Below are 27,816 nucleotides of genomic sequence, written 5' to 3'. Positions count from 1 at the left end.
GTAATATGTTGACACTGAAAATAAGAAAATGTATCTATAATAAACATAGGACATGCTCTCAACTATCAAATAGTGTTTGAGCCAGAAGCTTAAATGTGTTCACTATGTATGTGTGGATATATGAATTAGATAGTGGACCAGTATTTTTATTCCTAATGCTATTCCCTCCAAAGGACAATAAACAACTGATCCTGCAGTATGATTATATGTATTCTGAGCAGCATAACAAGCAGCGGAGATTCTTTTCTGTATTCTCTCTTTGTATCATTATTACCCATTATTTATACGAATAGGTTAATTGGCTGCTATCAAATAGTGTGTGTGTGTGTGTGTGTAAATTTAGACAGTAAGCTCCAAATGGGCAGGGACTGAGTGAGTGAGTTCTCTGTACAGCACTATGAAATTAGTGGTGCTACATAAATAGATGATGATCTATATGGTCTTAACAGATTTAAAAACAGGATAATTAACTGCCAAGTGTTTTGGGGCTTGTTGCCATTTCTATTTTAAAACCTACTTTGCACCAACAGTCATTAGAATCATATCTGATGCAATTTATTACACTTTGCATATAACAGACATGAAAATTTTGCGACATTCTGAGGACTAGCATTTATCCAGATTACAAACCGAGCCAAATACCGCTGCGAAACCTGCCTTCGGTGACACATATGTACTTCAACTTTGAAAGGGCTGCATACTTCCAGTGGAAGTGGTTACTTACAGTATAACAGAAAAAACACCTTTTTCCCCCCAGATACCATGGGCTAAACTCACAAATGTTTGTTTTTCTTGTGTTACATGGTCTTACGTTGAAGATTTTGTTTGGTCTTTGGTTTGAATTTGACCATAAAATTGTCATGAATTTGCTTTTAGTTTTTCTTTAACATTATTTCTTTATACCTTTAACATATAGCGTTCAAAACATCCAACTATGGGAATTACACAGAAATAATGTTAGCAGACTTGTGAAGAAAATTCAAGACATACATTGACAGATATTCCAACATTAAATGTAGTTTTTATTTTTCCATTGAGATTTGAATAAAATCTACTGCTTACCATTTGAAAACCATATGGCAACCAGAGCTTTGCTTATAACAGGCTAGTGTGAAAAAGGCAACTATTGGTTCTAAAAGAATGAGTCATTTGCTTTCTCAATGTTGCACATGTAACTTTCTTTGAACTCATATGGTTGTAAAGTAATTGTTTGACAGAAAGAAAAAAAAAAGCACAATACAAAAAAAATGCCATTTATTTTTTTTACAAAAATACATTTGGAGGGACATTTCATCCTCCCCTTCATCACACACTACATTAGCGTCATGCGTGCAAATATAAAACACACATTTATATTTATAGATAAAAAAAAAGGAGCAGGACATTAATTATAGAGTTAAATTATGGATAACTGCATTTCAAACATACTACATTGCACTTTAATCTTCATTATGCAATTTCCCTTGTGGGGGCTCCTAAAAACAAATGTCTACTGCACAAAGATTAATAAGAAAGCCACCCCCTTTAGGGATGCAAACCAGATAAAAATCTATACTTATTTCTGCAACCTAAATAGATCAGAACAAAAACATTTTATTCTAACAAAAGAAAAACAATTCATTAGGTGCTTATAAAAACAAAAAAATATTTGTAATTAATAAGTTAGTTTTTGACCTTCAGTTGGTGTTGATCTTTGTCACCAGCAAAAACGAATGTTAAAAACAGATATTAATATATACACAAAGATGGGTGTGTGGACATTGGTCAAAATCCGTTACAACCTTCTGCTCCCATGCCACATATCGACACTACAGAAAGGGTACATGGGTACAGAAAGGGTACATGAGTTCATTAAGCCCCCATCTAGCACAATCTTACAATTAGGAGGATGCAATTAAAATAATTTTTAAAAAGCCAAAACCCTTTGTAACATACACTTATTTCGGAATTTAAATGATTTTACATAACCTCCAAGTATTATTTACAATTGAACATGGCAGCGCAACCAAAATAAATAAAATACATTTTCATTAATAACATATTCCAGTATTGAAATATGAAGGAAATAAATAGTTTGTAATTTTAAACGGTCTGGACCTTCTGCCTTGGAGAACAGTCTCCTCTGGAATAATCTGGGCAAAACATACTCGGACATAAAATACTTCCACAATATAAAACTAAGTTGTTAATAGTAATGTCTAATAAATAGATTTTTAAAAAAGTAAAAAAATAAGAAAAAACATTTTGAGCACTTAGGTCACCACTTGCTTTAGAATTTAAAGCAGGGAGTAAAGTATATACCTTAATAAAACACAATAAATATTTCCTGTATATGTAAACACTAAGTCTTCAAGTACAATTTCAGCTCTTTGTAGGTGAATGAACGGTGTTTTTGAGCAAGTAAAACATGTGTATTCCTATCATCACAGTACTTGAAGCCATTATACTAGTATTTATCTTTTCAGTACAACGATAACAGATGATAACAAACACAATATACACTGATACAGTGTGAGGAATACAGGGAACTGCACAACATCTCAAATTAAATGGGAGTTCATACTGACAAATCTAAACATTATAGGATAAACTGAAAACCTTTTATTCTGTATGCCTTTTCTTATGTGACAGGCTGGTCAAACATGGAACATAGTCTATTCCAGTGTTGGCTAACCTATGGCACTCCAGGTGTTGTGAAACTACAAGTCTCGGCATACCCTTCCAGCAATAAGATGCTATATATTGGCAAAGCATGCTGGGACTTGTAGTTTCACAACACCTGGAGTGTCACAGGTTAGCCAACAGTGGTCTATTCAGATACACACATGGGGGGACCTAGACTGAAGAAACAGTTGTTTGGCTGCAATGCAGAACTCTTGGATTTCACAAGGGATCTGTACATTTTAGCCAACATAATCATAAACAGACAGGACAATTGTTTTGGGGCCACACAGAGCAATGCCAGGTCAATTTAGTTAACTCACCCCCACTAAAAAAATAACATTATTACTGAAGCTGCAAAGACAGTGGCAGGCTTCACACCAAGCTTGCATGGCTACAGCTTTTAAAAAACACCACATGTGCCTGGGTTGTAATGGTCCTCAAACAACAGTTGCTGAAAGTTCATCAGCATCAGAGATGGGAAATGTGGGCTTTTTATTCAGTACACTTCCCTTTCCTTTCGTGTTCTGCTCTTCAGTGCTGTTCCAAATGCCATAGCAGAAGTAGATGAGAAAACCTAAAAAAGGCAATAAAAAGAGATTGTTAGTTTTATGCTTGTAGGCCGGTTGCGACACCAAATGTTCAATGTCTCAGCATTTATGTACAATGCATGTATTACAATCTTAACCTATGCTAAATTATCCTATTGCTAAATGATTGAATAGATTCAGTAGATATTCTTTTTTATGGGATCATAAAGACAATATCTAATTCATGACAAAGGTTATGACTGTACTCAATAGAAATATAGGTTATGTTATTTCTATTTAAAATATTTTTGATATACCAGATTATATATTTTTCTAATTGTTATTTGTTAAACAGATATATAGTCTTGTAATCCTTATGTGTACTGCCAAGAAACTGACTTTGCAAATACAAAAAGTAGCATATTTTAAAGCAATACTTACAAAAGCACTAAATGGAACACTTAGCCCAGCACAAAAACATTATTTAAAATTTAATGAGAAATCCTCTTTAGAATACTAATAGATTAGTACGCATACCCGGGACAGTCCTCAAGAACAGATCTGAAAGCATCTCCCCTGATCACTCACTACCCCCATGCCTGTAGTCTCCGTGTAGAGATACTGGATGGAGCGAGGGACTGGCTGGGCCGGGTCACATGCACACAGCCCAGTAAGTGTATTTTTTTTTTACATGACAAAACAATCTAACCTCATGACAGGGATGCCCCTACACATACCTCTGTACTCCTTGTAATAAAAGTTCTATTTAGAACAAGTGCCAGGATTCCTGGATTCCACATGAATGGTGAGGATAAACACCAATCATGATATGCTTTTACCTTAAGATATGACCATGTTCATCAGTTTGTCACCCTTATTAAAGTAGTGCACTAAATAGTTTACCTAGAGCCATCCACACAGCAAATCGAATCCATGTTCCAGCTTCAAGTTGCATCATGAAATAAAGGTTGACAAATACACTAAATAGAGGAAGTAGAGGGAGTGCCGCCACCTGTTGGATAAATGAATACACAAGTTGGTTAAAGAGACATTGAACTGATAATTTAACTTTAAAATCATGCTTTGCTGATGACTAATAGAACAATTGAGCAAATGCATGGAAAATTATTTTAATATCTACAATTATACAAAAGATCTACATGACCATAGGGTGCACTTTAAATTGACAAATTATGGAAAAAAGAGATTACCGGTGTTTGTAATAATGTATAATTGCTCTATCACTGGGGAAAGGGCTGTTCCACTGAAATCTATGGCTAACATTTTAATTTTACATGTTGAAAAAGCATGGTAATAAATGCAATTATGAAGACAGACAAGGATACCTGGGCAGAATACCTTATGTCTGCATGTTTAATAGTACAGATCAAAGGGATGGTGATTATTTCAAATAGCTTTTTTTCAATGACGCATAATAAAAAGAAGAACAATACCCCAAGGCTTGCTGTGCGCCCGGTGACAGGCTGCAACTTAAAAATCAACAATTATATAAATTCACCATCTCTGATCTCATCTGGTCATGTACAAGCAGGATGGTGGAATCCTGTGCAACAGTGAGCAATGTACTATTTGTTTCCTAATATCTCAGTAGCGAGAATTTATTTATTGTAGTAACATAACTACAATTCTAACAGTAGTAATATGCTGGCACTTACTTTAAATGACAGACGAGCATTACTCTCTGGTTGTTTCCAGATGACAATAGTAATGGCAGTAGCTCCCACAGACAGAAGGCTAAAGATAAAGATCCAGATGGGACTTCCACTGAGGATATCACTAAGTTTGTGGGTAAGTATCAAACACAAGAAGATGAACAAGACCGCTGTAAGACAAAGAAACACTTGATATGAAGGAGCAGTCCTAACAGGAAACAAATCTTCTGTGACTTCCTTCAGCAGAATGAAACACACTTACAAATTACTGAGACACAGCCATACACAATGCTTCCTGATGCTTTGGTGGGGACTTTACAGGTGGGAAATAAAAGGTGCTTGATGTGGAACGGATCGCTTGGAGTTGTGGCAGAGGTGACCTGGAGATCGAGGTCTGTTTTCTCATTATCGTCATTATTCAGCTTCACCATTTCAGTGTTCTTACTAGAGGAATTCGGCTGATCTGGCTGGTACCTGATAAGTCCAAAGCCAACATTATGATAATTAGTTCTAGGTCAGGCTGTATATATGGTGACCTGTAGATAATATAATACCCAATCAGCACACAGCTAAAAATGTCACAGTACACCATTTACCTCAGGATAACGACACAGGCAGCCACCAAGGAGTATGCCAGTAACGTACCAATGGACATCAACTCCACCAGAACGTTCAGCTCAAAGAAGAAAGCCATGATCGCTGTAAGACATGCAAACATATAAATACAGATAAACCTGACTGCTAATGCTAGCTAAATAGGTCATTAGTATGCACAATTTAGTGAGGTGTACACATTTTTCACAGGTTTATATCAAGCCATTTCCCTGTAGAATTCAGATGAAGTTTGATGGACTACCTCAAGCATTTTAATCATTTAGAATTGCAGTAAAGCGGTTTTCAATATCTGTCTAAACTGGCAAGACAACTCCATTTAGTGTAAGATTAATGATGAATAACATTTCAGACATCCTTAAAAAAAAAAAAAAAAAAAAAAAAAAGTGAGGTGAAAGTTGCCGGCTTAAAAACAAACAGAACAGAGTGGAATAGAGATTCCTAGACCACTCAAAAAAAACAAAAAAAAAACAACAAAAAACAGACCACACACACTTATCAGTGGAGACTGACTACTACACAATTGCTTAACAAATAAGTTTGGCTGATTGTAAATAAGAGTCAATACACCAACATTCACAGTAATTGCTAAAACCACTCAAATTTGACAAGTGTTACAATTTCTCATTTATACCTGACACAGCTCCAGAAACAATGGTGGCAATCAGTGGAGTCTTTGTCCTCTTACTGACATTCGCAAGGAACTTGAACAGCAGGCCATCTTTAGCCATTGCATAGATCACACGGGGCATAGGAAACATTGAACCAAGCAAACTGCAAAAAAGGAAAAAAAAAAAAAAAAAAGTAAAATGAGATCTAGAACAGACAGTGTAATCTGTAAAGCATTAACTGAACACGTGCCTTATACCACAGTAGTAATGCAAGAACTGGGCTGCAGTAGACATTCACATTTTTTGCAGTCACCATTCACAATCCAACACTTACAGAAAATTCACACGTGAATACCATTGTTAATATACTTAAAATTAACTTCATTTATAATTGGACCAGAATGCGCTCTATCCCATAATCTTGGTGAGAGCAGACACGTTTAATGTGCAAAGCTATATAAAAAGGGAAGAAGAAACTGAAATTCCGAAACGCCATAGGCCCAAAACATTTGCGTGCAATAGCGTAATTATAAGAATCTATAAATCTAAATAGAAGGATTCCTAACAAGAGCAATTAGTTCACAGTAATCTTAAAAAAGGAAATACTTGAAATTATTCTAGCTAATTGAGTATTTCAACCAATGCAGCAACTTTTTAGTCGCTGGCTGCAAACTATGCAGGTTCTTTGCTGTTTTTACATGGCCTGTTTGGTTGGTTTTAAGAGTGTACTGAAGTAATTTATCACAGACTATTTCCACTGCCAACATCTCTCTAGCTATACACAGCATGTAAATGTGTTTTTCCCTAGCCTTACCTAGTTGAGAGGGCACATAGAGACCCAACAGAGACAACGTAACGAGCTGGTACCCAACCCACGTATCTGAATGCTTCAGGGAGGGGGCTGTCTTTCTTCAGTAAGTAGTATGGCATCATGAGTGTAAGAGCTGCAGACACTCCAAAATAGGCCACAAAGCACACAAGGAGAGATACTATGATGCCGATAGGAATGGAACGCTGGGGGTTCTTGGCTTCTTCACCTGGAAAATAAACATTTAAGACTTTTGAGACAGAGGTCAAATTAAGCCCAATTGTCAGCACTGCTCAATATCAGTAGGTCTGTACCGAAGTATGCATTGATCTGTTACTGTTCAGCTGCTGCAGTGAAATTATGAAGCAGAGCAAAAAGCAAATCATAATGGATCTCTTAGGTTGAAAAACCCCAAGTTCACTATTCTTTCCTATTAATAAAAATCATTATGCTAATCAAGTTAAAAGGTAAAACAAAGTAAAAAAAAAAAAAATCCTGTGAGCTCAGAACTATTGTGAAATACTCTGCACTAGTAAGGAAAAAGTGCATTGATGGGCTGGTCAGGTTCCAGGCACAGGAAGTTATCATCATATTCCTGTTTCCAAACAAACAGGAGTAAAATGAACATTGCACAACCCTGAAGACAAGAGTGTACAATGTTTTTATTTAGCGAACACACTATTGAAAATGTGGCACACAGAAATATTGAAACCGATATGTGATCAATAATATAATTTCTTACATTTACGCTCCTCTATATATGCATTGACTCACCTTCATGTATGCATTTTAAAAAGTGAATTGTTTTCAAATCACATTTTTTTTTTAAAAAAACAAACAAAAATAAACTAAAACACGCTAGCTTCTTAAAACATCAAATAAAGATAAATCTATTTCATAAGTGAAGATTCAATTAGCTACAAAGTGTTTCCGGAACGATCGCGAGACACTTCGCAGTGGAGCTTTCTACCGTAATTGCCGGCAGTGTGCGCAGCACGGTGTCCGTGAGCCATATTGTCAGCTGAATCTCCCCCATAGTGTTAATACAGTCAGAAAATGTAACTACTACAGTTAATATTTCCTTACAACACACAGTGGCAGAAGCCTATTTATAATTCTCCTAAACCTGCCATCTCTTTTGCATGTACAAGGAAAAGGACAATTAAACAGAAAAAAATCATCATTTTTTTACCAAAGTAAGTATTTATGAAACACATAAAAGCCATAATATATAGGTAGAATTTGTATACATTGAGTCACAAAATGGGATTTCAAATTTTAGACTCCAGCAAAGTTAATAAACTAGGAGAGTGTCTCATTAAGAAGTTATCATATGTTCAAGTTTATAGACGTGGGCATAATAAATTGGAAAACAGTGTGATCAGTTACACATAAGGCATCCGTGCTTGCAGCATTATTACCTGTGGTGGCAATGCAGTCAAATCCAACAAATGCATAAAAGCAGGCAGCAGCCCCAGACACAATGCCACCGAAACCGAAAGGAGCAAAACCCCCAGAACCAAATGCTTCTGAACTGCAAAAACAACATACAATGGTCAAAAAAAAATGCATTTTCTGAATAGCATTATTAAAATGTGCCTTTTAAAGCAGAGCTCTTCTGAGCTCTCACACAGAAAAATTACAGGTCGGTTGTCATACACTAGCTGCCGATTTTACAGCCTAGACAGCATCCTTACCTGCCAGAGATGTTAGGTGAAGTGAAATTATAATCCTCTGGAGTGAGCTTCCAGTTCTTGATATCACCTTTCAGAAAGCCAGACAAGATGACAAAGGCCAACACCAGCAGATTGATAGCAGTGAAGATTTTATTAACCAGTGCAGACTCACTCACTCCAACAGCCAAAAGCACTGGAGAGTAAAAGAGAGAGCACACGTTAATTAAAAATATGCCACATTAGATAAAAGGACAATATATAATGAATGCAACAAAACATCGGGAAAAAAGTATAGCCTGCAGGTTAAAAAAAATCCAAAAATAAATAAAAATATCATTTTCGAGCAGGTTAACTTTACCCGCGATTCAATTCCATTTTTAACGATATTTTTTTTTTAACAAACGGTCCTCTCGAGCTCCAGTAGAAGGTCTATTGAAAGTATAGGGTGTGCAAGAGGCAGCTGCGTTAAAAGCAATTCAATTGTTTTTTTACGCGGCGCATTAAACAGGCCAATATGCGGTTTTATCTTGCACCTCTTTTTGGGGTGTGATAAAAATAAAGAACCTCTGAAAACTATTTGAAATCATGTAATAATGAGGGGGAAAAAATGCCACACATGTAAAAGTTGATTTTCTTGTTTAAAAAAAAAAAAAAATGGAATTTTTTTTTTTTTTTTTACAAAGAATCACTAAATAAATATATTTATGTATGTTTTTAGTACAAATATGTTTGTACTAATGTGTTTTGACATGGTATAGATGATTCTATAGTAAAAAATAGTTAAATAAAAAAATATGCTAAAGAAAGTACTGTAATGTAGATATTATCAACTAGAATGGTTGTGTAATGCAATAAAATTTATGAAAATGTATGCAAATACTTTTTTTTGTGTTCTACATGACAGCGTTAAAACTCCTTCACTCCCCTAAAAACTCGCAAACACAATGATTAAAGCGCAGGGGCAGCATTCCCTCTTTTTCAATTGAATTGCACAAGTTTTCACGCTGCGTTAACTGCTATAGCGACTGTTTCTAGTTAAAAACCCGCAGGCGATATCTTTATTTATTTATTTTAACGCGGCGGGAATTTTTTTTTTTTGGCGCCCAATTGAATACCTCCCCCCAAGTGTACAAAGGTGGACTCAAATCCATTCCATATATTATAAGCCTTTGAGCATGGCCCTCCTTCTCTGTGTGTATGTATTACCCAGCATTGTCTTATTACTGTTTGTTCCCAATTGTAAAGAGTTACAGAATTTGCTGGCAATATAGAAATAAATGCTGATGATGATCATCTTGTGGCCTAGTAGAGGCCTTCAGTGTTAAACTGGTTAAGTAAAGAGATGCACTTTTAAACACCTACAAAATGTCTACGTGCACTGACCAACACTATTTTTTTAATTCATTTGCAAAAGTTGATTAAAATACTTCATTGTATGATCCCAGAGTACTCATCGGTATTTGATATTTTGCCCAAACACCAACAAAAGGGCACTGTGATGCATGAATAGACCTGCCATCAACAAAAAGGCGCTCACAATCCACACAGCACAATTTTAGTCATTAGATTGCCCAAATGCATTGTCCAGAATCTAGTATAAAAGGGAACATTTATTAGCTTAATGAGGTCATTATTTCTATTAAACCTAATGTATCTCGTTATACAATATACACTAACAGGATGTTGGCTGCCAGTGGGTCTTCTATATAAAATGCAAATGTGCTGTAGTCTGTTCCTGACACACAATTACAGGCTACGATTACCAGGGGCATGCCTATGGATGCAACTGCTGCCTCTTGTATGGTCCATGCAACGGTCGTCGTAAAAAGAAAAGAAAATTATATAATAAAAATACACACACTTTAATTAAACACCCACCTGTTAGCAGGAAAACAAGAATAAGAGCAAAGAAATCTGGATAATCTGCCAGGACATTTTCCACTTTGATAGATATTCTGTCTTTGAAGAAATTGCTGATGTGATTGCCTATTATATCGTCAAAGGTAGAGCTCCATGCTCTCGCCACACTGGCAGTACCTGAGTCGAGAAATAGAACCTCTGAATGTTAGGATCAAGGTTTTATTTATTTTTTTATTCAGCCCTTTCCTGCCGCTGTTCACCTAACTTTTAAAATATGCCAAACTACAATATTGATCAGTAAATCTTTAAAAAGGAGACCGCAGGGATCAGACTAACTAAAACCATTATTATATTATTGTTAATTATTAACAAAAAAAAACAAACAAAAAAAACAAAAAAAAAACACAATTCGGCTTGTTAAAACACACAAGGAAAAGCTTTATGTTTAATTACAGCCTTCTCCACAAGTATTATATGACGGAGCATGGCAAAAGGAAATGTTACAGAAGAAATTATTAAGATTAACTGCCTTGGATGTATTTTCCTTGTGTTTGAAGCTTATTTAAGACCGATCTTTAGGTATTCTATCCCTAAGAAAATTTAAGAACAATTTTCATATTAAGTGATTAAAATACTTTACTAAGCTACGTCACCAATGATCTAAGTGGCGAAAAATGCAGGTCTGCAAAGGAAAGTGAGTCACGAGCACACCTCTACATGTCTGGTGGAAAGCCCGCTAATTTAGCAAAGGCCTGAGGACAATCTGCCAACTCTCATTCTCCAATAAAACAATCATCTAGTTTTATAAGATGCATTTCTCCATATTCACCATTAATTAAATGGAAACATTATCAGGGACTTAAGTAGAACAATTTAATAACTGTAAAAGGTTGGAGCACATTTTATTGCTGAATGTGTGGTGTATGTGTATACACATGAGCGCTTGTAGGGACTGCTCATATGACTAATTCTTCATGGGAAAGGAGATAATGATTACTGGTACAAGATATAGAAAGATCCCCTGTAGGAATTTAATAATATTTATGAAATGTTGAACAATAAGAGCACCCAAAGTCATCTAGGACTGACTTGTTTATGTAGATTCTCACATAAATCAGCATGTGGAAATGCCATATGGCAATTAAACAACTTCAGAACTGCAACAGGTTAGAAAAAAAAAAAAGCTGCCAAAACATAATATTTTTGTACAGAGTTCAGAAGAAAAAAAAAAACCAACTTACCCAATACATAAGAAAGGATTAAATTCCATCCAGTTGTGAATGCCCAGATCTCTCCAACAGTGACGTAGCTGTACAGATAGGCTGAACCAGTCTTGGGGACCCTTGCTCCAAATTCTGCATAGCATAAACCAGCCAGCACGGAGGCAAGGGCAGAAGCAAGAAAACAAAGGACTATAGCAGGCCCTGCTTTCTCTTTTGCAACTTCACCAGCCAGAACATATACACCAGCTCCTAGTGTGCTGCCAACCCCCAGGGCAATAAGATCTAATGTGGTCAGGCATCGGGCAAAGCATGTTTCTTCATTGCCATCATCTATAACCCTCCTACGGATCAATTTCTTTCCAAATTCTGTAAATCCTCCACAAATCATCTTTTCAATGTCTTGTTCCTTCAAAAACATAAAAACACACAACATGTTAAATGTTGCAGAAAGTTTCAGTAGTCCCATAATTTTTAACACCTTCACTTCTTACAGAGATAATAAAGGCCAAACATATATAAAACTTTCTAGGTAATAACATTTCAATACAGGTGAATGCCTTATCTTTTACAGTTATTGTGGGCCTCGGCTCCTCTTTCAATAATGTAAGGTCATACAGGCTGCAATTTTCCCATTCAATTAGCTTGTTTTAGAGCTAACTGGCCACAAATCGCAGCACTGTTCAGATGCCAACTGGTACTCTGGTTTAATGACAGCCACATCGGACAGTATGGCGCCGTGCCCTCTATGAGCTTACCTGCTATATCCATTATATTTAGCCAAAACCATGTAGTCAAGACTGATACATATCTGGTCAGCTTAACATATATTGTAATATGTGGAACTAACATTCTGTTTTTAATTTAGTACATTAATTATGTGTTTGGAGAGTGCAGAGTATCCCTGTTTTTTGTCTATACAATGTGGGCAACCCCCTCTTGCACCCAGTCTGTACATGGAGAGTGCGGAGGATCTAAGTCTGTTTTTGTAGATATCTGGTTCTGACAGGTTGTACTGGGTGGATGGATGGCACTGTATGGACACCTTTTCAATAAGTAAGGATACAAAGTATGTGTATACAAAAATTGTAATCACTGGTTATGAAAAAAGACAAGATAAAAGTATAATCTTGACATTTTCTTGGTAAACGAACAGTGGGGAGAGAGGAAGGTACTGAAGAGGGTGGAGGAGGTTGGTGATCCTCAGGGGTATGCACCAGAAAAGCTATATGTATGCAAAATGTTAAAACATGTAGTAGTAACAGACCGTCCAAGGCCCGTCAGCCAACACCATAGTAGTGAAATTGGGAACTCCCAGGAGCCTAGAATGTCCTACTGCTCTATCAGGGAGTGGAGCTCTGAGGAATCTTTAAATTCTATCCATCTATCTAAGCCAGATTGCTGGGAAATCTGTAAAACAGTCTGAACTGGACATAGAAGTCATCCATGGCCATGTAAACATAATTTTTTTTTTTCTGTCCACTCCTTCAAGGTAGAGGGAACAGGGGACCTCCAATGAATAGGTATTATCAGTTTGACAGCATTACTTAGATGTCTATGAAGAGATTTCTTATAGTGAGTGATTGGTATACTCGAGAGCTTAAGTACCCAGAAGCTTGGCCGAAAGGAACAGGACAAGCTACAATTTTTACAGAGAGTTCCTATACCTTGAGCCAAAAGGGGACAAATCTGGGAGAGTTCCACCACATGTGTAGAGGTGTCCCGGCCCCTGAGCTGCACATCCAGCACAGATCTGAGACCCCTGGATGCATCTTTGACAGTTGGGAAGGACTTTTAATTGCGCCTCCAGTACCGCAAAGATTAGTATTATTTACAATGGACATTTTTAAAGAAAAACATAAGTTTAAAAAAATTTAACTATAATCAATACACAAAGAGTGTATGGACTGTACTAACCCGCATTAATTAAGGCACAAACTAAACAATCCAATCATCACTTTTAAAAACAACCTATTATATATACTGGAGAAGAACAGACATCACTAGTTCAGATTACTGTGCTAATATTCTACAGGTTGTGTGAAAATCACTGCAAAGGTCAAGATTGTCATTTTTGTTGTGGCAATAATTACTCATGATCTATGTTCTTTGTCAAATTCTCAGGATGCATTTTTTTCCCTCACATGAAAAGCAATTCCTTCCAGCACAACTATTTCTCCTAATGCTTTGTGATAACTACAGGAGGATCAATAGTTATTGATGGGGGCTTGGGAATACAGAATATAAATGACATGTCAAAGTTTGCTACAAGCCTAATCCATAACATTTAAGATGAGCAATGGAAGGAATCTTCACTCCCCTAGACTGTCCTTAAAAACACGTTATGACTTGAGTTTAGGAAATTAGAAATGGAAGACTTGTGTACATGAATGATATTTACCTAATGAACACAGCACTAACATAGCTAAGCACATATATCACAGAACACAAAATGTTTGTTTTGCATAGGAATCAATAATACTTTAATTTTTATCTGTTAGTAGTACGTCTGTCCAGTAAGGGGTAAATGTGGCATTACAATGACTGATGGAGTGGAATTATGTATTTGACGCACCCCACTTATGTCAATATTTAAAGTACCGTATATACTCGAGTATAAGTCGACCCGAATATAAGCCGAGGCACCTAATTTTACCTAAAAAAACTGGGAAATTTTATTGACTCGAGTATAAGCCTAGGGTGGGAAATGCAGCAGCTACTGGTAATTTTTGTAGATTTATTCATTATTATGTTTTTTATTTACATCTGTATATGCATTTTTATTTTACACATTTTTATATCATGTGTTTTTGATTGATTAGCTACTGAATGATTCATGTATTTTTAATCTGACTAGTTCTTTGGACATATGCACCTTTCTTTCTTTAAAAATTAATCAGAGAATATTTCTTGGTACACAGAAGAAATTATTGAACTATTATTCCTGAAACACAGAGTTGATACGAAGCTAAATCTTTTTGGCATGCTATCTGTCCCCTATCTTGCAGAAAGCAGGCATGAAAACAACCAGCTTCGGGAGCATATCTAGAAAAAGCAGGACTGATTTTGAACGTGGTCTTGTAGGTGTGACACCCAGCATCAATTTAAAAAAAAAAATACACAGTTTGCCATTTTTTCACAACTGCTCAATAAATATGGCTTTATGGTCCTGATATAAGCTTGCCATTTTAGTGAAGCCCTGACACATTTCAATATGGGGTGCAGGGGGACACTGTAAATAAATATCTTTATATATGTGTGCATTAATATTTCCACACCCCCTGATTTGTAAGCATGGTACTCTACTTTATTGATTTAATTTGAAAAAACTGTTTTATAAATGAATTGTATAAATTAGAACCATCAACTACTTTGCGAGACATCATAATGTACGGTATCCTGAATAATAATGTATTATGAGACCCAGAAAATGCCATATCTGAAATTCACCCCCAAAGAATAGGGAAATAACGTTATCTTAATATTGGAGGGGGAGAGAGGGAGGGAGGGAGCGAGTGAGGGAGAGAGAATGAACTTACCTGGTCTCCGTTCCCTCAGCTCTTCAGTTCCACAGTGGAACGCATGTGCGTTCCAATGACAGGAAGTTCGGCATTTGTGCCGAACTTCCTGACGGTGGAACGCACATGCGTTCCACTGCGGAACTGAAGAGCTGAGGGAACAGAGACCAGGTAAGTTCACCCGTGTATAAGCCGAGGGGGGCTTTTTCAGCATAAAAAAATGTGCTGAAGAACTCGGCTTATACACGAGTATATACGGTAATACACTACGGTTACAGTTTTCTAAGATTCCACAAAGGCTGTTGACTTTTATAAAAGGGACTCAAAAAACCAAACCATTGCCTATTTGTGCAACTTACTTGCCACTTTCCCTTCACATTGTGTCCCCGTCAGAGGTTGCTATTAACCCCTGTCCCATCTATAGAAGCCATGGTAATTTAACGAAGGTTTATAGCCCTAGTAGAGGTTTGAAAGTTAGGACATATGTTGAGGACTGCACTGCACACCACTCACTTTATGTTTCTTTTAGCAGCAGATGAGCTTTTTCAACATTTACTCACACCAAATGGATTGCAACATGAGCAAAGTCCTCTAAAAAATACTACAGATCCAAGTACATGCATGTCGCTGCTGTTGAGATGGAATACAAATGTCAGAAAATTGGGCTTACGTGTTCTTACAGTGCTTTGTTCTGACCTGCCAATTACAGCAGAGGCATACAGGTACAAAAATCTGGATGAACACTAAGTCCAAACTACATGAATCCCAATTAGCACCCAATAACATCCAATTAAATTTGGAAAGATCCAGTTAGCTCAACCCAAACTTAAAATTCACTTTTCAAAGACTTCCCTTAACTTACAAATTATTCCAGTATATTACTTGCCCGAGGCCCAGTGTTCCACCTGATCCAATAGCCACTGCGTCTGATATTTGCTGTGGTCCAAAAGATGCTCCTTGCTTCTACTACCAGCATGTTGTTAATTCACAACTACTGCCCATGTGAAAAAAAATCCACTAGCAAGCAGAGCATTGCTGGACAGTCACAGACATCAAGGGGTTTGCTGGATCAGGTGGACCTCCAAACTTAAGTTATGCAGTATTAAAACTAAAGTAAAAAAAAATAAAATATGCAAATCTACAAAGATCAACACCAGACGTAAAGTAGACAAAGTGCTTATAACTCCTCATTTACTAATATGTCAAGGGCTGCTTGCCATCATCTCTCACTCTCTATAATATATATATATATATATATATTAGTGTGTGAATTATAGATAGAAATAAGTAGCCATACACAAATCCTTCATGTGCGCCTCATCCTGCCTCCGAGAGCTCAGTGGCAGAAACTGCCAGGTTACAAAGCTGCTAACTGATGCATGATTTGTTCAAAGAATTATATCCCAAACTATAGAGACATGCTAAGCTCCTGTAAGGCTATGAGGGCATTTTCCTGTTCAGTGAAGTAATAGCTTCCTTATGCCAACTGGAATAAATACCCTTAGCAGCAATAAGGCAGAAGTTAATTAGAGACAGTAAAACCGATCACTTAAGCAGTGGCAATTTATCAGTATAGATAGGGAACACTAATTACTCCTCATGGTCAAATATTAAATGGATAACAGAAGGGAAATATACTCATCTAGCACACTGGAAACAGGTATGCAAATAATCAAAACAGAAGCAATGTAATGTCCATAATAAACAGCAGTCACATCGGCTGCTGCAGACACCCACTTTATTATTGATTATACGGATATACATAGGGCAGCTCTCAGGGTGCAGATAGTGGCATCATTCAGTAAAATGATGGGAGCAGGGTGAAAATCAGAGTTAGCAAGCAACTTTAAATAAGTTTCCTTTGCTAAAATGTATATAACCAAACAAATATTTACTGCAGCTGTACTCATTGGCTTTATGTGAAGACATGATTTTTTATTTTTTTTTGCACAAAAAAGTAATCAGAGAGCTAGATGATGTATATAGTAATTATGGAAACCATGTATTCACATTTAAAGCTTACTCCAAACAATTGGCAAGTACCAAAAAGGCCACGAAGAACTTATTTCTCCCCCAGAATCCGGCTCTACATTAAATGTTGTTGTTGCCGCCAAATCAACCATGGTGTCTTCTCGTTGAATGAATGGCCTGTACCACTGCCAGCCTCTGTATTGTCCTACTACTGGCCGACTTAGCAGAGTACCGTATGGACGACGTCTGAAGGACTCTGACCGCCTTTGCGGGCTCCTGCGCTGCTGACCACGGCACTGCTGCCTCTGCATGCTGTACCTGGTCCTGCATGAGGAGGGAGCTCCTAGTGTCTCTGGACCCGCGGAACCCAACGGCGCAGAGCGCTCTGCTGACATGTGCAGTACTGCTGTGTTTGAGCAGCCCCCATTCCCCCGGGACTGGCACTAGGACCTGTAAGTTGTACTCCTTTTCCTCCGGAGACCATGCCTACCCCCATTTCTGCCTCACGTACCTGCTACGCGGCGGTACTTCCCTGCAGCGGATGCTGGTGTTGTAGCCGCACTGAAAGGAGAAGCGGGTCCCTGCTCAGAGTCTGATGCTCCCTCTGTGGAAATGACTACTAGATAAAGCAGAGTGCTGCCTGAACTACCTCCCGGCGTGTCGCAGCACGTAGGTACTTATCAGTTATAAACTGTGGTGGCTCTGGGTCATTGGATGCGCTCCATTACACTCCCCCTTCCCTGGATCCTTGATACCTCCTCTCACCTGTCGCTTTTCCAGGTTCACTCAGGCAGATGTTCTCCTTGTTGTGATCCCATCCTCTGTTTGTGAAGAGATCTTACAGTGGTCAGCATCGCCATCTAGTGGACTGTTCGAGATACAGGAGATCTCTACAAGATATGTTCCCTTCTCTCTATGAGAAGGATTTAATTTAAAAGTTAAGTAGTTTATTTTAATAATGCTGTCTCTGGAAACCCCTAGAGTTCGACACATATATTGTGATCCTGCCACTGGATGAGATGGAGCCATTCATCAGCGCACAGGCTACGTTAGATCACTTTCTGTGTCAATGGAGCCTGGTAATGTGGTTAGAAGATGACCACATACACCAGGTTGATACTGGCCATTTTACAATCCTTTTTTTTTTGTTTTTTTTATTATTTTTAATTAACAGAACAAGGATCCTAACTATTTGAAGATCAGTGTTAGACACTGTGGTCGTCTTGGGGCCACACAAGATGCCCGGTACCGTCAGATATCACAACATGAGCATTCTATAGCAGGATTCTCTCTGATAAAAGCTATGCAGTTTTTATTTTAAAAATAATTCATAGCACTTGATTTAAACAAAGCAATACTTCATGCAATAGAGACAAACATTTTTTTCTACCAAGTGCTCAGTCACACCTATCCATTCTTTCTGCACTACTTACCCATCTTCCCAGCGCATGTGTAAACAATTGAAAGCAAAACAACCAAACATAAGGCAGTTATCACTTTATCACATCAGTATAGCCCCTAGTGTAGGGAACCAGAGCTCCGTTAATAAGGAAGTTCAGACACAAATTAAAAAATAAATCAAAAGCCAGACACTGCTCAATTCTGAGTATCCAAGGAAACGGGATCAAAAGAACAAGACAGTCATCACATGGATGTCCTAGATCTTCTGGATCAAATGTGACAGGAGGCAGTATGACAGCCACCAAAATGAAATTATATGTTCACTAAACACAAGTCAAAATCAGTAAGTAACAGAACTGTGTAAAATATAGTTAAGAAAAACCATAATTAAAATAAAATTGTGATACAATTAAGCTTTTAATGTCCTTGATAATACACAAAATACAAAGTTAAAGAACAAACCAGAAGAATACATTGTATTAACTGGATTCAGCAAAGAGAAAACAACTTGGCATATAATATATTGTATGCTAAATTATACACACAGCTATACATATGCATAGATAGATAGATACACACACACATATAGCAGGTCATATTTATAGATTTCTGGCCTGAAAAAAAAAAAATAAAAAAATGAACACAGACAAAATGTCCGAAAGTCATTTATGCGTGCAAAGGGAGGATAAAACGGTTAGGCACCATGACGCCTGGTGAGTGACAGGGTCAACACAAAGTAAAGTTATCTAATGAACCTTGAAAGGAGTGATGGACATGAAGACAGAACAAAGTTCTTTACACATCCTGAACGTTTTACCATGGTATTAGCTGTCTATATAGGTTATGAATGTTACGATTAAACAAAATAGAAGTGAATGGAAAAACCCTTCTGCTTAATATTTTGTAGACCTTGGTAACACTTTAAAGGGGGTACATTTATCAATCAGTGGTTAAAAATAAAAAAAAAAAATAAAAAAAAAAAATCGCTGATTCTCTGCGATTTGCAGTCATTATTTTAAATGGCTTTATTTAAAACGGTTTGCCTTTAATAAAATTGCTGTTTTAAATATTGATGGCAAAAAGCAGAGTTGGTAGTTTTACAAAACCGCCTATTTATAAGTTTACCCATAAGGCTTTGTGCAGCATTTTGTGGTACAGTGTGCCCTGACCTGTGTTCTTGTGTGAAAGACTACCCTAATTTTAATGCTATTTTTCACCCCAACAATTATCATGTTCAGTGCAGTCAATGTAAATGTATAGATAATGATCAGGGCCCTCTAACATCTTGGTTTGGTAATACTCAGTCTTGTTTGTTACTGCATTTCTTCCCATCTGTAAAGTTCTGCGGTGCGCTGGCGCTATATAAATAATTGTTACTAATCACCACTTGTAAAACACAATCACTTTCGAAGTGTGAACTAGCCTTTGTAAAGGGTCACAAGCCTTTAAACCAGCTCATGAACATTTTAACAACCAATTCCAATCAAAATGTTGCTTATTTTATTAATGGGTTGGCAGTCACATATGCTCATTAGGGCCTGTGTTTCCATCAGTGAAAAATAAGGTGTATACCAATTTAAGTAAACCGTTAAGATTTGCTCTGAGATTAATTTTGAATTTTCTTTTCTTATTTAAATTTTAAAAAGCTAAAAAAAAAACAAAAAAAAAAAACACCCCAACCATCTGCCCAGTGGTCCTGCACTGTTAAGTAAACATCAAAACAAGAAATATTTGTATGACTATTGCCATGGAAATATCACATACTTTGGATAAGAGTAGATAACAGGTTGATTTACTCCTATAACAAAACTTGCTACAGCTAGGCAGTATTTTCAATAGAACCACCTTGAAAAATAAAGTAATTTACATACAGGTACTTACTTAACAACCTAGTTCCGATCCTACGACTAGCCCATTAAGCGAATTGGTCGCTGAGTACAGTACTGTAATATGCACCTACATGTATTGTAATCATTTTTATTGAAGAAATGGACTAAAGAAAACTGTATTTTGATAAGTTTGCTTTACTTTGCATAACAGAAAACAAACGTGTACAGTAAAGCTGTACAAACAGCAACAATTATAACAAAGAGGGCCCAGGGAGATCACAGCAAGGATACCTAAGGACCTGTAGGTGTACGAGTGGAAGTCCTAGGTGTAGGTTTCAGAAAGTATTCTGTTAGTGTGGTTTGCTTCCCGCACTACACGGGTAGTACGGGTGTGGCTATGTCCCATCGCAAGGGCAAAGGTCATTAGCGCACCAATTTCCCCTGCTAATGAGTGGCAAGGTGCCGGTTGTAAAAACCTGGTCGTAAATCCGAGTGGTCAATAAATGGGTAGGTCGTTAAGTGAGGAGTACCTGTATTACATAAGGGAAAAAAAATAGCCTATGACCATTAGTTAAATATCTGATAATGTCCATATCTCTTGTCTCTTCCTCCCCCTACCCCAACAGAATTCTGGGCATCTAGTTACTATGACTATTTTGACATTTATTTTTAAAATAAACTATAGTACCTGTTCATGGGGTTAGAGGTTTCCTTCAAACCTTGCACTATTCTTATGGACTCTTTAACCTTATTACAGTTTGAATAATATCTGGCAGTAAAAAAGCTCAATTATTTTTTTGCAGATTCCCCAATAATGAATTTATCAGGAAAGCAAGCCCATTATTTATCTCATCATGGGGCACATTTATCAATCATCAGCAAAAATGAAAAATAGTTATCAATCCTTATCGCATGGATAAGGATTGAACTATTTCTCAAATTTATTAAAAACGGATCACAGAAACAGCAGTTCCGATAAACTGCTGTTTCTGTGCTAAAAAAATAAATCAATAAAAATAAAATAAAAAAAATAAAAAATAAAATAAAAAAAATAAAAAAAAAAAAAATCACACTTACCCCCCTTCTTCGGGACGCGCCGTCTCAGGATCTCCTCCAGGTGTTCTACATTTTTCTTTACTCTGGAACTGCGCATGTGCAGTTCGAAAAACTGTACATGCGCAAAAAAAACATCCCCTCTCTGTCTCTGCAACTATAGTTGCAGAGAGAGCGGTGAGTGACAGGGAGGGATCATGTGATCCCTCCACACATGCGCTGTCCAGCTCTGCTCTTCTGAGCAGAGCTGACAGCACTGAAATCTGACAATTATGATAAAGTACGTCAGCTTCAGCTGGCGTACATCAAGACAAGTTTCCGAAAAAAAGTGTTTTTTCGGAACTTGTTAGATTGCGGCCAGGAGCAGTCACCATACTGTTGAATGGTGACTGCTCCCAAAAACGAAGAGGAGTGCAAAGCAGCAGATAGCAATGCACCTTTCATAAATATGCGGAGGACACAGAGGGACCTTGATTTCACGGTAAGAGCACCGTCGTGCTTTCTTAAATATGCCCCCATATGTGATAAAGCATTAAGCTGCAGCACAGTATTAGGCTGAGTACACACTACAGGTTTCTCACCAGATTATCGTGCCAATCACACAATAAACGACTGTTAGGTCCTATATCGCATTAGTGTGTACACTCCAACGATCGTGTTTTATTGTACCAAAGTACTGTGTATCGCTTCACTTGATTTTATAAACAGACTAAAAAATCTCTAGAAACTATGGAACAATGCCAGGCATATTCTGCAGTGTATAGAGATCTGCCTACACTGCTGGTCGTGAGTACATACAGAGTTTACAAAGTTACGATCTTTTCAGTTGATGGTTATGACAGAAGAGCACTGATCTGAAGGTTAAACGTGTATAGTATGTACATATGAATCGGCATGCTGATCGGGACTTTGTTAATGATATCACATCTGGAGAAATTTTCTGAAGTGTGTATTCAGCCTTACACTGCTGCTGACATTTGTTCCTGTGAATATTACTATGGAGCTTTACATTGTGTCATCCACACTAAGTACAGCTGAACTACACCAACAAATTAACTGTTTGTTTATGATAAAGATATTCCAACACTACTCTATAAAACAGTGATGGGCAACAGGCAGCCCTCTGAGCCTTGACTTGCGGCCACCAGCTAATTCCTGCTTCGTTGTCAGATATGTTATAGCTTTTAACATTTGTTTAAAATGCCTGTTGATATGTTTTTACAGCTAAAGATGTTTCTTTGATTTAATATATTGTTTTAACTTATTACTGAGGTTAATTGTAATGCGAGACCCTTTTAAAGGCTAGAGTGCAGCACCATGCTGCTTCTGAAGTCTATCAGATTTGCTATCACTGCTATAGAAAAAAATCTGTCAAAAAAAACAAAAAAAAAAACAATCTGGCATAAAAATTCAAGAATTTACATTAAGAAGATTATGTTTAACAAGTTATAGTAAGTGCATGAGTACAACAAACTGTAAAGAGTATTTTTTTTAATAAGCAGGTAGGCCAACTGTTGCAAGTAACAGAAAAGAAAGAAGATTAAACATAAAGGGGCATATTCAATTCCGATCCGATCCGCGGTAACGCGCATTACCGCGGAAAATGCGCAGTACTGCCGGTAATACGGTACCGCAAGAACGCAGATTTCCACGTTATTGCGGTACCGCGGATTAGGTTCGCGCCCGTTCTGGCGCGATCCTGCAAATCGGGATCGGAATTGAATATGCCCCAAAATGTGCTCCATACAAATAAGCAGGAAGTTCAGATGATGTACAATTTTTCATTAAACATTGGTGACAAATGCTGCATACAGGAAGAGGGACTGAAACATTATGTTCTTTTCTATGCTTTTATACACAGACATACCCCATGCAGGTGAATCATACATGTGTGAAGCATTTGATGCATACTTTGGAAGGTTTGAACCAGTTCTTGTCTAGTACCAGGCAGACAGAGAGGGAGTTGTCTGTGTGCTGTTTCCGAGATACATTTGTAACGTTTAATATCAACAATGTTCAAAAAAATTATATCCTCTTCCTGGAAAGAGCACCAGAATATTTCCATGCAACCCCTGAAGTCTAAACAAAACACAATGCTTAAAACATCACCTTCATTTGTTGTGGATACTAAACATTGTGAAGGATAAACAGATTTAAAAAAATAAAAATAAAAGGCTTGTGTTGCTATAAAAGATGAAACTGCCTATTATTGATTGGCAGAATTCTGACCCTAACTCTCTCGTAAATTACCGCCCCATCTCCCAAGCCCCTCCAAGCTTCTCGAGAGAATTGCCTACACTCGCCTCACACACTTTCTTACAGCAAACAACCTATTGGATCCTCTCAGTCAGGCTTTCGCTCTCAACACTCCACAGAGACTGCGCTGACCAAGGTTGTCAATGATTTGATCACAGCAAAAAGTAATAACCATTACTCTCCTATAATTCTCCTGGATCTCTCTGCTGCATTTGACACTGTTGACCACTCTCTCCTCATTCAAACGCTACAATCCCTAGGTCTTGAAGGCACTGTCCTTTCCTGGTTCTCATCCTACCTATCTAATCGCTCTTTCAGTGTTAATTTCTCTGGATCCACCTCTGCTCTGCTTCCTTTATCAGTTGGAGTACCACAAGGCTCAGTCCTAGGTCCTCTCCTATTCTCTATCTACACCACTTCTCTTGGAAAACTAATAGGCTCCTTTGGATTTCAGTATCATCTCTATGCGGAGGATACACAAATTTATCTATCCTCTCCTGATCTTTCACCATCTGTGTTGTCTCGCGTTGCTGACTGTCTTTCTGCCATTTCATCTTGGATGTCTTCTCGCCAACTCAAACTCAATCTTTCAAAAACTGAATTAATAATATTCCCACCCAAAAACAGAAGCTTCCTGCCTCACATTTCTATTTCTGTTGATAACATGACCATAAATCCCACCCCGCAAGCTCGTTGCCTAGGTGTAATCCTTGATTCACAACTGTCATTTAGTCCCCACGTCAACTCTATGGGGCGAAAATCCGGCGGCCCGCGCACGATTACCGTAATAACAGTTAATACGGTAATTTACTCGCTGGATTTCAGCTCGCAGCTCCCTGAGCCGCGAGCTGAAATCCAGCTACAAATTACCGTATTAACTGTAGTTGTTTTTCCGCGCCGCAATATGCAATATAAACAAACATTGGCAAAGACAATCAGATGCAGCATTACAATTTATAGATCCCACAAACTACAAGCTCAAGTTAACTTCCAACAAATAAAAACCTTATTATTTTTCACGTGTTTTGGTGCATTGTAAAATATGAATAAGGTAGATATATATATATAGGGATTTAAAGATCTACATTTAATAGTATAAGAACTATTGCAACAATGGAAAGTTCAAATTATGTTTTTTGCAGGTCTGTGGGATAAATACATTTTGAAACCCAGCGTAAGATGGGAAGTAGATGCAAATGTTAACGCAGAAATTCCATCATCGTCAACAGCCTTAATTACATCGGAATATATCCGGGACAGCTGCTAGTTAGATTGGATAAAGGGGCAGCATAAAGGAAACAGAATCTCATTTATAATTGTGTCTGGAAGAATGAATTCATCCATCATCATTATTTCATGTTAACAGGGAAAGTGCAGAAAGAAGTGGGGGCATAAATCCTTGCGAGACACGTAGGAAATTACAGCCTTCCCTCTTTATATCGCTTGTCGCCAGGAATAATATTACAAATGGGCATTAAAATGAAATGTTTTTCAATCACTGTACATATTATGCAATATAATAATTCTCATTATGTTCCCCTCCTTATGACACACCCTAATTAGAACAGTTTTTGGTTTGATTTTCCAGCAGGCATCCCAAAGATGCTCCAATGCTGGTGTTTCTGCCAGTCTCAAATAAATATTATGTAAGACTTGTTCTCACAAAACGTGTTCCCAAACTGTGTGATGCCACGTCAGGACGAGGGCACTCAGCCAGAAATGACTTGCCCCCACTCACATGATATAAGTTAGCAGCTACAGAGTCTGAGAGACCAGTAACAGCAAGGAAAGGAGACAAGACCACTATGGGACCAGTCACAGCTAAGAGTCACCCAACTCCCAGGTAATTGTAAAGTTTGAGGGTGACTCTTAGGAAGCAGTATATTTAGTTTAAGCCATATGCGGTGGCACTTTCTCCCCATGTAGTATACTATATAACTTGTATACCAGTGTTTGTCGCAGACACTGGGACTATACCAGCACAGCCCGGAGTTGTGTCACGTCGTTAGTCCCGAAAGACACCCAGCCAGCCAGTGCCTTTTATGGGTACAAGTTTAGGGCAATATGCTCAGCCTATATTTGTACTAGAGCTGGTGTAGCGATAACTCCGAGCCACTATCCTGGCACCTTGGTACTACGAGAACAGGACATTACTATAACATCTCCCCACCCCGTGCTCCGATTACCGGGAGACGATCCGAGATATGGGCTGAGGAGTTACCAGGAGAAGACACACACTTACCCCCGGTACAGCAAGTCCCTCCTGTAGGTTTCCCGCTCAGCTCTGCCAATGAATGGAGCCTGCCGAGCAGAGCGCTGCTTATACCCTGACGTCACCGAGCCCCAAGCAGGGGGGGCACTTCCACAGAACAGCAACTACGTAAACTATGTCCTATAACACAGTGGTACCAGCACACCTTACACACACACCTCCTTACACACACCCCTCCTTACACACACCCCTCCTTACACACGAGGACAACATACCGGGGGCTGATTTAAAAGATAAAAAGACATTTGTTTTTTTTAATTCTACAAATATACTGACGTCCCTTACACACATAATAGCCATCATCTGTTTCCCTGTCTTAGAAAGTGCACCATAGTTATGGCAGAGACACAGTAACGATGACCAAGAGCAGCTCCCACAAGAAATGTGTGTGATACATTATCTGAATTTCGCACTTTTGTGACAATTTATTTACCACCACCTTTATTATCACTGGTGTAAGAATACATGTAGACGCACACGGCTAACAGTGCACACTGTGCTGTACTAGAGGTCACGTGGTGCGGGGGAGTATGACTGGAGGAGACCTGATGACACCAGTATGAGGCTTGCATCATGTTGCCGGAATACGCTTCACAGCCACAGGCTATTGCATCAGATCTCAAAGTTTGGGAGGGTTAAACGCAGGGCTTTGCATACTCTGTCAACACTACACACAGTACGTGTAGCGAACAGATATATGCGCTACACACGTACTATGCTGTAAATGGCAGTGCAAATATTGCTCTTCTGTAATAATTGTAAATTCAGTCGGGGGTGTTGGGGATTGCAGACACTTAAATCTTTAAGAAAAATAGGGGAAAAGGTAGAAGTGTAAAGCAAAATTGTGATAGCCAATCAGCGCTCCCCGACCGGCCATTTAAACATTGGCAAACGCGAGATGACGCAGCGACGCACTGTCATCAGGCATCGGCGTCTATTTAAGAAGCCCGGGTCGGCGCCCAGCAGTTCAGTCGGCAGCGGAGAAACTGCTGAGAGGACATCGAGGGACTGGAGCAGCGCACAGATCAGCGGCCTGCAAAACAGAGATCGAAAGCCCTTGTCAGGGCTAAGAGCTACTCTGTTGATTGAAGACCCGGCCGCAAAGAGGGAAGGAGGAGAGTTCCAGCAGCCGCTTCTGGAGGACGCCGACTGGCTACTTCGGCGTATGTCGTTTTTCGTCTGAGGTATCCCTGGACCAGGTAAGGCCCCCTGGGCATCACCTCTCCCGGGCCTATGCCCGCACTCTACCACCTTTGCCTAGCTCTCATCTTTCTCCAGGGACAGGCCCACGTGGCACACAGGCGCGGGCTGGCAGATGTCAGCTCGGGGGGCGCACGCCGCACAGTCGGCCGCATCACGTGTCATGTGATGCGGCCACATCATAGATATGCACACATTTATCGCCGGTTTTTACCGGCAATATTGCTTCCGGGGGGCGGCCGGCCGGCCCTAATAGCTGTAATTCTAAGCAGCCCGGGGGTCCGATTCCCCCCGGCCCAGCCCGCCCCTGGTGGCACACCAGGTGATAGGCCTGAGCAGCAGATAGGGGTGACCACTGTAGGCTAGTTATTGGGCTCTAGGCCCACAGCTCAGGTCGGGGGCTCAGCCCCAGAAGCAGGGCATAAGGCCCTAAGTTAGGTCCAGGCATGAAACCCAGAGCCAGGTAGGGGCACAGCCCCACAGCAGGGCACAAGGCCCTCAGCCAGGTAGGCCCCTAGTTAGGGCAGGGCACTAGGCCCAGCATTCTTCTAGGGCACGCAAGAGGTTCCGGGCAGAGTAGGAAGGTATACTGTGCATTCTGGTACTGTATTGTTGTGTGCATACGTGGGTTGCGAGGTTGGGTTGTGTTTCCTCTCCAGGAGTAA

The 27,816-nt window shown here is 38.7% G+C and overlaps 1 protein-coding gene across 3 annotated transcripts; it reads right to left on the bottom strand.

Moving 5' to 3' along the window:
- Nucleotides 1–1,239: 1,239 nt before the first annotated feature.
- On the bottom strand, nucleotides 1,240–26,024 carry SLC7A3 (solute carrier family 7 member 3). Of its 3 annotated transcripts, none has more exons than XM_075184485.1 (12): nucleotides 25,922–26,024; nucleotides 11,673–12,060; nucleotides 10,450–10,608; nucleotides 8,593–8,764; nucleotides 8,317–8,429; nucleotides 6,902–7,124; nucleotides 6,111–6,250; nucleotides 5,461–5,563; nucleotides 5,127–5,338; nucleotides 4,868–5,034; nucleotides 4,095–4,203; nucleotides 1,240–3,238 (listed from the first exon to the last, which is right to left on the bottom strand). In XM_075184485.1, exons 2-12 carry the CDS (start codon nucleotides 12,040–12,042, stop codon nucleotides 3,102–3,104), a joined length of 1,905 nt encoding a protein of 634 aa, XP_075040586.1. In that variant the 5' UTR covers nucleotides 12,043–12,060; nucleotides 25,922–26,024; the 3' UTR covers nucleotides 1,240–3,101. The 3 variants fall into 3 exon arrangements, with proteins under 3 accessions (XP_075040586.1, XP_075040588.1, XP_075040587.1); XM_075184487.1 differs by having other exon boundaries at nucleotides 11,673–12,053; nucleotides 25,914–26,019; XM_075184486.1 differs by lacking the exon at nucleotides 25,922–26,024 and adding an exon at nucleotides 17,652–17,747.
- Between the last annotated feature and the right edge of the window lie 1,792 nt (nucleotides 26,025–27,816).

Source organism: Mixophyes fleayi, chromosome 9, assembly GCF_038048845.1.
Source record: "Mixophyes fleayi isolate aMixFle1 chromosome 9, aMixFle1.hap1, whole genome shotgun sequence".
In the NCBI taxonomy this organism is placed as follows: Eukaryota; Metazoa; Chordata; class Amphibia; order Anura; family Limnodynastidae; genus Mixophyes; species Mixophyes fleayi.
The sequence above is the reverse complement of the archived record's forward strand: the minus strand, read 5'-3'. Positions and strand labels throughout refer to the sequence as shown.